The 14168-nt window shown below is 56.5% G+C and overlaps 1 protein-coding gene across 1 annotated transcript; it reads right to left on the reverse strand.

The window, feature by feature from the left end:
• Window positions 1-636: 636 nt before the first annotated feature.
• On the reverse strand, window positions 637-12442 carry VOLCADRAFT_81232 (uncharacterized protein; the record flags this gene model as incomplete). The annotated part of the gene is made up of 21 exons (XM_002950803.1): window positions 637-969; window positions 1555-1716; window positions 2311-2468; window positions 2858-2951; window positions 3418-3522; window positions 3974-4071; window positions 4323-4485; window positions 4899-4973; window positions 5387-5598; window positions 5955-6021; window positions 6669-6712; window positions 6776-6932; window positions 7584-7683; window positions 8193-8323; window positions 9001-9209; window positions 9639-9744; window positions 9875-9979; window positions 10696-10734; window positions 11094-11172; window positions 11514-11608; window positions 12302-12442. 21 exons carry the CDS (start codon window positions 12440-12442, stop codon window positions 637-639), a joined length of 2673 nt encoding a protein of 890 aa, XP_002950849.1.
• Window positions 12443-14168: the final 1726 nt, after the last annotated feature.

Consider the following 14168-nt stretch of genomic DNA (forward strand, 5'->3'; position numbering starts at 1 on the left):
CGGCTGAAAGCTCTGAAAGACCGTAGGGGCCAATCGCTGAACATGAACAGCGCGAACGGAGAGCTAGCGGCTGGGGCAGCTCACAGCTTGACTTCGAAGTGTTGCATCTGCGCCGCACTCCCCGGAGGAGCCTGTTCAGGCACACAGGTGGAGGTAGAGAAGGAGCTGGTGAGTGTCAGGTGCTCAGCCAGGGTACATCCGGACGAATACATGGCAGGACGTGCGGAAGCTGTCATCGGCCACACAAGTTGTTAAGTGCGTGGTTACAACAATACGGACGAATACATGGCAGGACGTACGGAAGCTGCCATCGGCCACACAAGTTGTTAAGTGCGTGGCTACAACAATACGGACGAATACATGGCAGGACGTGCGGAAGCTGTCATCGGCCACACAAGTTGTTAAGTGCGTGGCTACAACAATACGGACGAATACATGGCAGGACGTGCGGAAGCTGTCATCGGCCACACAAGTTGTTAAGTGCGTGGCTACAACAATACGGAAAGCATATACTCTTCTATGTGTGTGTGTTAGTGTGTGTGTTTTACACCGCGGTTGCATTACCCAGAGAGGTGTAACAAGCCCAGGTATAACTAATCGTTCGTGCTTGCAAAAAAGGGGGGAAGCACATACAACTTAATGGCTTACATAAATGCAAGTTGACGACGACCGTAGAAGATCCCCGGCATGCAGCGGTAACTTATGCGCCTCAAGGGCATCTGTGGACCTTCCTCCTTCCCCCTCTCCATTTCCATTTCCCGCGCCCTTTCCACGGTCCATGACTCCTGCCCGTGAACATGTCCCTCCCCTTTCCTTCAGCTCACCCAGCCTCTCCCCCGCACACCCAGGCTGCACCGAGCCTTCACGACACACCTGTCGCTGGGCCAGCAGCTGCCGCACCCGGGCAGGGTCGGTGGTGGGCGCCTGGCAGGTGAAGTTCTGGCAGATGAAGACAACTGCGGGCTGTGTCTCGCCACCAACCGTACCGGTAGCCGCCGTCGCCGCTGCTGCTTTTCCAGCTCCTGCTCCTGTGTGTGCAGCGCCGTCACCGGCATCGTTGTCGTGGCGTGGTTGCACGAGAGAACGGGGCGTATGCGTGAAGGATGGAGCACATACGGGAAGAAACATAAACGGAAATGAAAGGGGAGTGACAGAGATGAGAGGGACTAGCAAAGAAGGTAGAGGCTTGGGTGGACGCGTCAGTGAGGTTAGGTAAGCGTTGCCCGTAGGCAGAGGAGGCAGGTCCCTCTTAAATCAATCTGCGCCTTTCGTCCCATGCTTTGGCCTTTGGAGCTAGCATGCATCTTTTGAAACGCGCAAGGGGCCACTTGTGGATACAGCACGACATGCCCCTTTGGGTAGCCCCTTGAAATTGCAGCCCACACGCAGGAATGCACCTTTGGCCACAACAACCAACAAACCATCATGATCACCGTATTCCGATGTCCGTATGTGGCTTGAGAATATGCCTATCCCTCGCCGCCCTACCCAATATATTCACTTGCCTTCCTCCTGCCCTTGCTGCGACTTCTGCAGCCTGGCAAAGTGCGCCACCACCATGTCGTACGCGGGCGGGTTGTGCTTCCGCCAAAAGGCCATGTCCCGCGGGTCGGACGGGTCCATCACCAGCACTACCTTGTCCGGGCAGTACGGCGAGTGTACGGCATCTAGTAGTGCGCCGGTGTCCGTGGCGCCCGCCGTGCCAGCCACAATGACCTGGAGGAGCACGGGGGGGGTTTTGATGTCGGCCATAGCCGCGATAGCTCCACTGACCGTTGGAGCCCCTTCTGCCCCTTCTCACACACGTAGCCGTTCTACCTAGCTGCCTATTCGGTTGGTTGCCCGGTCAGTTCTGACTGACCGTCCCATTACCTGTGCGCGATATCCCTATCGAAACCCCAAGACAACAAGTCTGTCGCAACAGGCCACGGAACCTATGCAAGACTGCAAGACTTATAACAATAAGTCTCAGTCACTTACCGACACCCATACAACTACCAGCGAAAAATGTCAGCAGTAATAGGACCTGAAGGGGACCGGCGCTTTGCTATTTACAACCAGTGCAAGCAGAGAACTATCACAGCACAGCACAGCACAGCACAGCACAGCACAGCGTGCGTCAAAGCGGCCGAACACCCTCCCATCGCCAACACCCCACTCCCCCAAACCGCCCCCAAATAAGCCCCATTGCAAGTGACATTGTCGCTGCCCATAGCCAGAATCCTCTCCTAACCATTCCCCCTTTACGACTCAGTTCCAACCGCCTTTCCCGACATTCGTCAGGGCCCCCACTCCGTTCGTTATACCTACCTGCCGCAGGGGCCGCTTGCTGAACGTGTGGGCGGCACAGCACATCTGCGGCACCGCCAGCGGCGCCTGCGTGATGCGCGCCGAGAAGGCCGCCAACGTGCGCCGTGCCGCCTCATCGTAAGGCATCGCATGACCAGTAGTCGTAGATGCCGTAGTATCTGCAGAGGCCGTAAGGACACATGGCGCGTTGAGGGAGCGGAGGAAGAAGACCACCGAGACGTCAAGGCCGCGTATAAGTATAATTGTGCCTTGTGGCTAACTCTTCCATGCAGTCCAGGTAGTTGTGCTGATAATACGTGTGGACGTGCCCCTGCCTTCATACGCACGGCTCGGAAACTCCCCCCGCTCGTGCTGCTCACATTCCGTCATGAGCCAGCTGCATCCCAAGGGAGCAAAAGACAGCACGCACGCCATATCTCGGCATCTGCAAGACACATCCCATCCCACTACAGCTCCGTCCGATCAAAGACTCGTGAAAGAATCGTGAGTCAGCTATGTATGCAAGAGCCCGCACCCGGGCCGCAGGGAATTTCGTTGCCGTACGCACCGTACAACGGTCGTTCCTGGATCATGTCCGCTAGCCGCAGCAGGTTGGAAGCCGCCACGGAGGAGGCGGTTGGCTCGGCACCGTCGTAGTCATCCTGGTGCCCCAGATCGGTGTGGGTGTGAAAGGCCGGGTGTTAACTTAAAAGGTGACTTGTATATTGTGTGAAGGTGACGAGGGATGGGCCGCGCGATGGGGAGGACATACAAGGCACGGCACAGCAAGACACGAAGCAACGAAGAACGTGAACACGGTGCCGCGGAGGTTTTGATCCAAAACAAAGGATTGACCTGGTTTGTTGTGCGTTCAACATTAGATCTGCATCTGCAGCTGGAAAATGAAAGCCAGTACGCTGCCAGACCCAGTATGAATCAAGGCCGGGGGGAGAGAAGTCACATCACGAGGAAATGCCAGCCAACCGCGGAAAGGTTTAAGTCGCCCAGATCTATGTACTGGATGCCGTACCAGATGCCACACAAAACTACAACTTCTGCATGCAGCCGTGTTATGGCACTGTGTTGCCAGGGTGGTGGCTGTGGCACTGTACGGCCAACGCGTCGTACCTTGATCCGGATTCTGATGGAGGGGTCCGCATCCGCCGAGGCGGGGTCCGGCGTGGAGAAGTAGCCTCCGGACTGGGGGTCCCAGAACAGCTGGTCCTGAACCGCCTGCGAGCAGCGGAAACGGAAAAGGGGTGAGGGGTGAGGTAATTCTTGCAAGGTGTGTACGCATGTGTGTAAGCATGTGTGTATGTGTTGTGTGGAAGACGGCAATGTGTATCAGGTAGCAAGATAGCAATCAGAATTTGGGGTGGGAAAATGAACCAGAGGTCCAGCAGGATCAAGCTGCGAAACAGAAACCATGCAGAAACAGAAACGTGCGGGATGGCGGCGGTGGTAGTCATGATCTTGTGCGAGACAAGCGATAACACCGGGGTCTGTTACGCGTCCGAATGCATTCCTGCGACTAACCCGGGTGTGGGGAGGTGTTGAAAGAGAGAAAGAGCAGCAGTGCTGACTCAGCAGCCCAACATCCCAAGTGATTTGCCTGACCTCCCCCCCACACACACATACACGCACAAACGCACACGGGCACATGTCCTTCCTTGCTTCTCCTCACCTGCAGCTGCAGTGCCCACTCCAGCCACTCCCGTCCACCCCCGCATTCGTACAGGTCCAGCAGCCCCGAAACCAGCGCCGAATAGTCATCCGCGAAGCCTGTGTGGGTCCACACGGGGGTCGACAGGTGTGAGGAGCTGCAGGCGTCCGGGAAACGACAAATGAGCCCACCAGACGTGACGCGACCCAACCACACGCAGCCGACGAGAACACGCCGCGAGACGCGAATTGGGGGGAAAGACGAACCACGAACGAATGAAGCTGGGGGGCGGGAAAGGACGGCGAGGGAGAGGAGGACGACGAGAAGGATTCTAAGTCACCTCCAACCACCACTCGCCAGGCGGCCCTACCCGCCACTGCTGACGGCCCCTTGCAATAGCTTCTCCTCAGCCGTCCCACCCCGCCGCCCGCCGCGGGGTCCCACAAGTGCTCTCGAACAAATGCCGCCACCCTCACGGCCGCATCCAGGTAGGCAGCTGGGGCCCGGCCCTCTGACGGGAAAAGCCGCTCTACCTGTTGGCGGAGGGGAGTGATAGGGGGGAAAGACGAACCACGAACGAGTGAAGAAGCTGCTGCCAGGGCAAGAGTGTACCAGACGTAGAACTGACCAAAAGGCGTTCTTAAAGGCGGCGACCTCGGGATGACGTAGCGAAGAAGATGCCGGAAAAACTACCTACCTAGCCGCCAAGACTAAAATAAGCGCAGAAGAAAAGCAATAATGCCAGCCAAGTGAGAGGGGGTGGGTGGGCGGGGTAACCGAGGGTACTGCGGAGGGATATCGGGCCTCTCACCCGCCCACGCGATCGCCTGGCCTTGAGAGCGGTTGAAGACGTTTAAAGCCGTTGCTATCTACTTCTTCGTTAATGGCCGGATCGCTGGATGAGAAGCACCTCTCCCCCTCCGAGACATCAGATGCCGCCTCGCACCTGCTGCTCGGAGGCCAGGACCCGGGAAGCGACCGCGAAGGCGCCGATGCCCATTCCGTTCCAAGCCGTCACAATCTGGAGGGGCCAGGGCCCAGAGGGTCCGAGGGGTGGGTGTCATTCAATCACATACATACATATATGTATGACATAATATAATACATACATAAAATAATTTGGTTTTAAATTATACTTCTTACATATAACATTATTTTAATATATGTATATGTGTGTTACACCGCCATTGGGGTGAGGGCCAAGTGCGCGTCAAGTTGGGGCTCCAAGCCGCCGCCCCCCCCCCCCCCACCACCACCACCACCACCACCACCACCACCATCAGCGCATCTGCATCCGGCTCAGAAGGCAGCAACAGGGAATCGACCCTCCCCCTGTCGAGCTCCTTCCCCCAACCTCACCCGCCTCACCCCGATCCCCAACCTCATCCCATTCCCCTCGTTACTGGTCATCCACCCATCCACCCATCCACCCACCTTATCGTCCAGGGAGGGCCTCGGCCTCGAAGCCCGGGCCGCGTGAAGCGCCTCCCGCGCCGCCGACAGCCGGCGAGCCGCCTCTGCTGCGTCATCGCCATACGGCAGACCCAAGCGTGCCGCCGCCACCGCCGGCTGCGTGGCGATGTACGGCACGTTCTTGCCCTCGAATTCGCCGTGTGGGTCGCTACGGGAGCTGCGGTTGCAATTGCCTGGTGAAGGATCAGTCATCCGTGAAAAGACCGTGAAAAGACCGTGAAAAGACCGTGGGAGGGCAGAAGGTTGGATGGAGCGAACGGAGCGAAGGAGGGTTGGCGGTGGGGGGATGGGGCCCGGGGGTTGGGAATTGGGAAACCATATAATGCAAAGAAGCTAGCGGGGTCAACTGTTCCAACGAACTCCTCATCAATGCCAGCTGCTGCTGGCGTCCAAAGAGATACTGCAACTGCCCAGAACTCGACAGACCGTCGACAACCGACCAAAGCGGTTGGTCGTACAACAGAGAAACCCGCTTCAACCATTCCCCTCCCCGCTTCCTTCGACGTACCCCCCCACTAAGCCCGCTCACCCTCCTCATCAATGCCGTACACGAGACAGAAGAACGGTCCCAGCTCCGGCCCCAGTACAGACACGACCTGGGGGGTGGGGTGATGGGTTTCCGGGTGGGGGTGCGTGTGGGGCGGGCCCTGGATTCGAGTTGTGTTGTGTGCTTTTGAAGGGGAGGGGATGCGCTGGGCGCAGAGCGGCTTTGAAGGGGACGGGAGGGGATAAGCGATCCCACTGAGAAGTTGACTAGGGTGACTAGGTGACGGTGCCCCGAAATACCGGGGAAGGCAGGGTTTCGCAGGGTAGCTGCCACGGGTGAAGATATGCACCCCTGTCCTACACATCATACAGACGCACATACACGCACGAATACACATACATGGGGTTTCCGTGACCCGCCGCCTGGCCTGTTAAAACATGCATGCCACGCTTGCTGGGAAACACAGTTTGAACAGGCAAACCTTAATGACGCTGCAAAAGTAGGTGCACATGTGGGCGCAGCACGCAACCGCTCAGGTCACTCCCTCGCACTCAGGAGCCCACCTTTTGATAACCTCCGCTCCATTCCTTCTTTCATTTCAGAACAATCTACACAAACCTTTCCCCCATGACTAGACCCACAGTCCTATCGTACAGCTCCAGACACGCTGTACATTCACCAAGAACCCCATCCCAGCCCCCTCCTAATGCACCATACCGATTGACGAAGATATACTCGAGATCAGAAAAGACGTACCTCAGAATGATCCCAGATGTAAAAGGCGCCCTCTTTCCGCTCGCCTCGTGGCTGCTGCTGCTCCTGTTGCTTGTGGTCCTGAACATAGCTGCTACTGCTGCTGCTACTGCCGGCTTCCATGGCGGCGGGCGCGGCTGCTGCGGCAGTAGTGGTGCTGGTCATGTAGCTGTGGGGGTCCTCGCTGTCCGCATCCTCCGCGGAGTAGAGTCCACCACCCGGGGAGGTCATGTCGCGCAACAGGTAGTCCAGCACACCGCGGGCAACCTCCGAGGGAACACACACCGACGTATGTGCCGCAATCACAGCTCAGAGATGACGCGGTTTGCGTGGCGGTACATGAGAATAACTTTACACCCAAGCAACCACCAGAGACCGAGTAACCACCAGAGACTTGTGGCAGAATGACTCGGTGGATAAAAAGGTAAATTAACGTAGGAGGAATCTCCGGGTAGATGTTTTTACTTGGGAGCTATGTGGTAAGTGCGTTTGTGTGTTACACCTTCCGGAGTTGCGTTACCCTTCCAAGGTGTGGCGGGTCCATACCTGGAGCCCTGAGGGGGCCCAAGGGCCTGCAGTCCAGGGCGCTATATCCAAAAATGGACAAAAAAGTATGTATGTTTGTGATGTCAAAGGCCCCCCAGGATTTAGGAACTTAGGATTCCTCCTCTAATGCAACTGACCATTACGTCCTAAGGTTCGCGGCCCGACCGCATTCAGTCAAGTGACTAACCGCCATAACCAACTAGAAGACGGCCACTCGCTGCACAAGCGCAACCTCTTCCCCATCCTACTTTCCGCAAACACACACAAAATTGCACATACTCCCCAGATTCCAAGGCCAAGCCCACTTGTCCCTCTGAAGGCCTGGCCTCACCCCCTTCCTCCCTGCAGCCCGCACACTACCACCACACCCACCAGCGCGTACTGCTTATCTGCCGTCAGCTGGAAGGCAGCCAGGTACGACAACGCCAGCTGGGGATTGTCGTAAAGCATTTTCTCAAAGTGCGGTACGTGCCTGTAGAATTCGGATGGCGCGTGTAAAGCGTGGCCGGGGGCTTAATTTTAAAGAGGAGGTCGACAACCCAAAAGAACTCACATAACTCGGAAGAATATAAGGAGCGGAAAGAAACACATACATCACGCAAGAAGCAAAAACCAACTGCCGACGAGGGAAAGAGAGGACAAGAAGCTTTCTTAAGGACCTTCGACAAGGGATAGGACGTAAGGATGCGGCTAGGACTATAACGGCTAACAGCTGCATACAAGGCGGCGATAGGGCTATCCAGGGCATCAAGCCCTAGCGCGGTTTTCTAACGCACCCATGGCGGCCCCGAAAAGGCCCTCGTGTGTCCTGAGCGCCTCCCCAGCGACAAATCAAGACCAAGACCAATACTGTCCAACGCACGGCCATCGTCCTGTAAGCTAAGATCGCCCCCGAACCACGCCACATTCACGGACTCGCCCAACCTCCAGCACTGCCCAATACTGACCCTAAGCCCCCCATCCCACCCGTCCCGAACTCACCACAGCTCGTCCACGCTGTAGCGGTGGAACCCTCCCCCCAGTTGGTCGTACATTCCCCCGGAGGCCATGGCGGTGAGCGAGTGGAGCGCCATGGAGCGCCGCCGCTGGGCGGCAAGCTGGTCGCCCTGCTCCTGCAGGGAGGAAGGTACGAAAGGGAGGAAGGCAGGGAGAGGTAAATCAGATGCAGGGAACTGGCGGCGGAAGGGGGAATACTATAGGTATGATGCCAAGTCAAGTGCGCAAGGAAACCAACTGCCGGCGTCCATGCTGCAAGTGATGCTGCAAACTGCTGTTGGAGCCTTAACTCAATGACGCGACTGCTCTTCTGTAAACTTTACTACCGCTGTTTATGTGCCGACGTGTACCGGCGGAAGGAAGAGAAGGAGCGGGAGAACAGGGATTATGCAGCGGGTGGAAAGTGATGGGCTGTGAGAGCGAGGGGCTGCTGAGAGTTGAGAGCGGGGGGGGAAGGGGCGAAATGAAAGATAAGGGGAGATGCACCTGAGCGTTGAAACGTACGTGTGACTAGTAGGTGACTAGTGACCGTGGGGAAAGGAAATCTGGTGGGTAACCTCCTAGTGCTTTTCGGGAAATACAGCGTAGCGGGAAAACCCGGAAGCGTCGGAGAGGGAGACGGCATAGCGTAGCGGGTGCAAGGGAAAATGCAACCTGCAAAGTGCAACTTTAATCTCAGATGTATGTGTCCAAAGCCAACTCTCAAAACTGAAGACGCCAGACCCGCCACCCTTCCCAACCACACAAGCTACCCCGAACCCTGCCCGGCCGCCAGCACCCAAGCACTTCCTACCATCTGCCTGACAGCAGCCCGCAGCAGCAAATTAATCTCGCTGGGTCGGGGGAACTTGGGCGCTCCGCCAAAGCCGCCATACTCCGCATCGTATCGACGAGCCAGGTCGTGGCCGCATGCATCCACGGCGGCGGCAGCAAGAGATGGCGGCAACGCAGCACCGGCGTTAGCCGCTGCTTCGGTGGGCCCAGCCGGCGCCGCGGCTGCCTCTGTCAGGGCTTCCGTCAGCTGCGCCAGGGTGGAACTGGCCTGGATCCAGATTCAGATCCAGATCCAGATCCAGGTCCAGCGCCGGGAGGATGATTTGTGGGGACGATTAGAGGGGTATGGTGATGACTTTGCGACTGCAAGCCGACGAAATGCAGCCGGGCCGGGTGCGGGTCAAGCAGGTCCAAGAACCCATTGAGGGCGTAAAGCCCAGGACAAGGGCATAAATGCCGGCCTAAAGTTACAAAACCTTACTTAGCTTGGCGAGAGACGCACAGCCCGTCAAACGGTGCAAATTGACAAACGATTGGCCGCTGCCGGTGTAAGCACCGCAGCAGCCCTATTCACATCCGCAGCCCCGACTCCCGTACAACAGCCCAGCTCAGCCCAGCCCAGCCCAGCCGCCCTCTCTATAAGACTCCTCTTCCTACCTACCTTGCTCTTGAGATCCTGTCGGTTGGTGCGCCACAGGGAGCCGATGCGGAGGAGCACGGTGCTGAATCCCGGCAGGGCCAGCTGCCCGCCGACGAAGCGGTCCTAATTAGGCACATGGTAGGGAGGTAAGGAGGCAGGGACGGGCACCATGAACAGGCTTTCAAAAAGGAGTCCAGCGAACCCAGGTTGGAACCGAATCCGAAACCGAATACATACTCTCGTAATGCCATACCTTTGGTGGATAGTAGGTTCCGCCGTAAAAGGGCTCCAGGGAAGGTGTCAGCCACACGCTCATGGGCCAGCCACCGCTGCCGCTGACGGCCTGAACGTACGTCATCTGTACGGCGCAGGGTGCATCGCACGCAAAGGTGGCGGGATGCGGGATGCGGGGCGATGGCGAGCGCGGCGGAAGGCGGGTAAGGCGATGGCGTAAGGGAAAGGCGCGCAAACGAAGAGACGCTCTGATGGATGTAGCGACATGACGCATACACCGAAATGATTGATAAATGGTATGCATTATGCAACGTCCTCTTATCTGTTCGATTGCATATGCATTATGCAACGTCCTCTTATCTGTTCGATTGCATATGCATTATGCAACGTCCTCTTATCTGTTCGATTGCATATGCATTATGCAACGTCCTCTTATCTGTTCGATTGCATATGCATTATGCAACGTCCTCTTATCTGTTCGATTGCATATGCATTATGCAACGTCCTCTTATCTGTTCGATTGCATAATCACAAGGCCCACGGCCCTGTTCCATCATTGTGAATCTGAGCCCAAACTTAACTCACACTGTGCATGCCCAATGTGTACATATGTGTGTGTGTGTGTGTGAAATGAGCCCTGTCCGTGAATCCAGTCAAGTCCAGTACGTGCATTTGCGATCGGACCTGGTGTGTGTGCCGATTCCTTCTTAAGGCACGCAGCAAATTTCCGGCTCGGCCTGCCAACCGATCGCCAACCGCTCCAACCGTGTCAACTACCAAAGGCGAACAAAACTTCTCGGCGGCGAACTGATTGTAAGGGTGATACCGACCCGTACTTACATACACACGGTCCACGTCAGGTCGTTCCTCTCGATCTACCTGCAGGCCGTTGAACGACACGCACCGACATTCGGGGATGTTGGTATACGTGGTTCGGGCCTACAGAAGGCAGGTTCACACGCGCGATGCCAGCTCTGGCGGGGGGGTCTGGCGCCGCAGTGCCGAACCCCCGAAAAAACTCAGGGCGCACAGACAGACGGCGAGCCGGAAGAGGACTGCGCCGCGGCCTTCCCCCCCCCCCCCGGGCTCAAGGAGAACCAACAGCCAAACTCATCTGTCTTTGTTGAGGCAGAAGCAAGGTATGACAGGCAAGATCCCTGGGGGAGGACATGCCGACAGCAGCGGCGGCGGCGCTATACCATCCAGAAAGGTATCCTCGTCTCCTTCCCGCCCTCTACCTTGATGGAAATAAAATCTCGGTTCAGCAGCTCCGCCACCTCCTCGCTTTCAAAGGACTCCCGCTCCATCACATGGCACCTGCTCCATGAGAAGGGCGGCAACAGCACCCAGCAACAGCGCACAGCAGCAGCCAGGAGCAGCAGCCAGCAGCCAGGAGCAAGTTAAGAACGTGGCGTGCGACCATGCCCGTCCATTCTTGCCTTGCGCGACCGTTGCAGGGCACCGTATGGCATGGAATGGCGGTTTAGCATGCCCCGGAGCACAACATGTTGTTTGCGCACTCAGCGGAGAGCTCTCGCATCGTAATCGGTCGTAGCTGCCAAGCAGTATACACAGACCCCACGCACTCGTCCATGCCGTACCCACGCGCCCTCAGGACCGCCGCACGAACGCTGGCCTGCTCTGGTCTTCACACCCACCAGTGGCAGGTGGCGTATCCAACACTGAGAAAAATGGGCTTGTCCTCCGCACGCGCGCGAGCAAACGCCTCCTCGCCCCATGGATACCAGTCGACCTGTTTTACGGGTCGCGTGTGGTGCATTCACAAGGATGAATGGATGGGCTGTGTAGGTAGGTGAATGCGTGGATGGGTGGGTATGGATGATGAATGCTCATATCGACTGAATCCCGATCATCGCGTACGTCAGCTCTAGAAGCCGACAGTGCAAATTGCGAGCATGACATGTCCTCACGGCACATGCGCACGTGCGTTGACAACTGTCCAGGCCTCTGCTGAGAGCGCACAAATGTACACGTACACTCATGCGATTTGGGTTTTTCAGCGCTTACTTCGCATTTGCGTTTGAGCATGCCTTCTCAGATAGTGTAGCATGGCTGCATCTATTCGGGATGTGGGTTTAGATGTTTCCATTTGTAAATTCGGCTTAGCTGCACCGAGCTGTACAAGTTGCTCCGAAACCAAAACCGTTATAATACATGCAACATGGACAGGTCACAGCGAGGCCAAGGCACAACCGTAGTAGGGATGCGCAAACCGCTGCTGTGTGCAAATCGCTGCGACCCAAATTATTGTGGGAGGTGCCCCGGACCAGGGCAGGCACCCATGCTGTGTAACTTAGTTGATTTCATGGAAATCCATCCACCATCCAAGGTCCCTACATGGGGCTTCTTTCCTCGGTTGGCTCCCTTCCACGAATGAATACGCGCACCCGACAATTAGGACATACCATTGGGTATTAGCACCTACCGGGTTGTGCGCATGCTGCAACAAGTACGGAGACTGCTCCGAAGCTAAACGGTTGGTGTATTGATGTGGGCGGTTGCCACCTCCGACGCTGCTGCTGCCGCTGCCAGCGGCGGCAACCGAGCGGTCGGAGTGATCCGGCATTCCACCAGCTGTCGGTAAGGATTGCTTAGCCAAGCCACGGAGGTGAAACATGGAGCTGGACAGGAGCTTTGCGCAGAAACCAGGCTTTGCGCACCAACCTCGGGCCAGCGGCGACGGCAATAGGCGGGAAGGCAAAGAAACGGAGCCAAAGGACAATGACCTAAAGGAGGAAATAGCCAAGGGTTTTCTTGTCAAGAAGCTGGAAGCAAAAGCTTTTGTCCCGGTTGCAGGCAAGGAACGCGCGAGCATAGCGGAAGATGTGGTCGTTGACGATTGCCGAGCGATAAAGACGGTTGCCTGCCGGGGTGATGGTTCATCGTGGTGGGAAATGGGACAGAGATATAGATGCAGTCGCTTGAGGATTATCGACGTCGGCCATGGTGCGCAGGGGGAGATGCTGTACTGATGACGCGTTGCCGCAGCGCACAACTGCGCACAAGTCTTGGCTGTGCCGGAAGCTGGACCCATGCGCTGATTATGACCAGGAATAAACGCCGCTAAAGCTAGATAGGTTGGCCGGGAGCTCCCCACGTGGCGCGGGCCAGGGCGTACCGGCGGAGGCGTACCGACGGAGGACGGCCTATGGGCGCCCAGGCGCCAGTCCAGCCCAGGCATGCGCTTATAGGTAAGCGATCAAAACAAAAACCCAACAATTGACGCTGTAACCATCTGCATTCTGAGGCAGCCACGGAAACGATCGCAACTCAGGGACCTAGATGACGATGGCTGTAAATCATACAACGTGTTGGAAATTGTAAAACAAGTATTACATGACGAGTTTCGCCATGATTTACTCCTCTGGATGGGGATTCCGTTAGGGTCAACGACGTAAGTCCTTTATCGACAGGCTAGGAGATTCAAAGGTGTACAACACCCTGCGTCTACTGAGAGCAATTGATAGTAGGTGTAAAACCATTCTTGGCGCTCAATCCGCATCAGGGTCCAGTACTAACCACCAGAGGTACGGCATGCTCACGAAAGGTAATTTTTCTCTGTGATAACCATGGACTGCTGCCACAATATAGCAAAAAGGATAAAATGCAGCATTATTTGCAGGAGGAAACCAAAGGTGTACCACGTGGTAACCTTGTACCGTTTACCCGCCTCGTCCACACCTGCCCTCTAGACGGAAACACAGTCGTCACCAAACGCAGGGGACATTCAACTAGCGATGCTAAACGACTACAACTTCGGCTGGCTTGGCTATGCTGAAGCCGGGAAGGATTGCGTATGCGTCCCTCACCCAAACACTCTGAATTTCAGTGGTCCGAGTTGGTGCAACAAGACATCCTGCAGCAACCAGGGTCGTTTCCAGCCCAGTTTTCCTGGGGGCCTGACCTAGGATTCCAGCATCCTAGCTAGGGCTTGCATCTCCAAGAGCCATCCGCCTCCGTAACCCTAGGGAAGGCTGGCAATTGATATATGTTGCTTATATGTCACTGATTGTGAGTCGAGACCGTCCTCTGGACAAGCCTTGTCTGTTAGAAGGGCCCGAATTTTGCATAGAGGGAGCCATGCATCGTAAGGCGGCCACCTCGCACTGCTGTATGTCTATCCTCGCTTGCCCAAATATCCCTTACCAAAGAAAGGGTAGCGGGTGCACGTTTACATAGGTACTTTGCATGGGTACACGATGTATGTGCGGGGATGAGCTGCTGGAAAGGCAAGCATACATACATGTGCGTGCATGGTGCGCCTGGCGGACGAATGCAAGGAAAGGACTATT

Source organism: Volvox carteri, assembly GCF_000143455.1.
Source record: "Volvox carteri f. nagariensis unplaced genomic scaffold VOLCAscaffold_20, whole genome shotgun sequence".
Classification (NCBI taxonomy): domain Eukaryota; kingdom Viridiplantae; phylum Chlorophyta; class Chlorophyceae; order Chlamydomonadales; family Volvocaceae; genus Volvox; species Volvox carteri.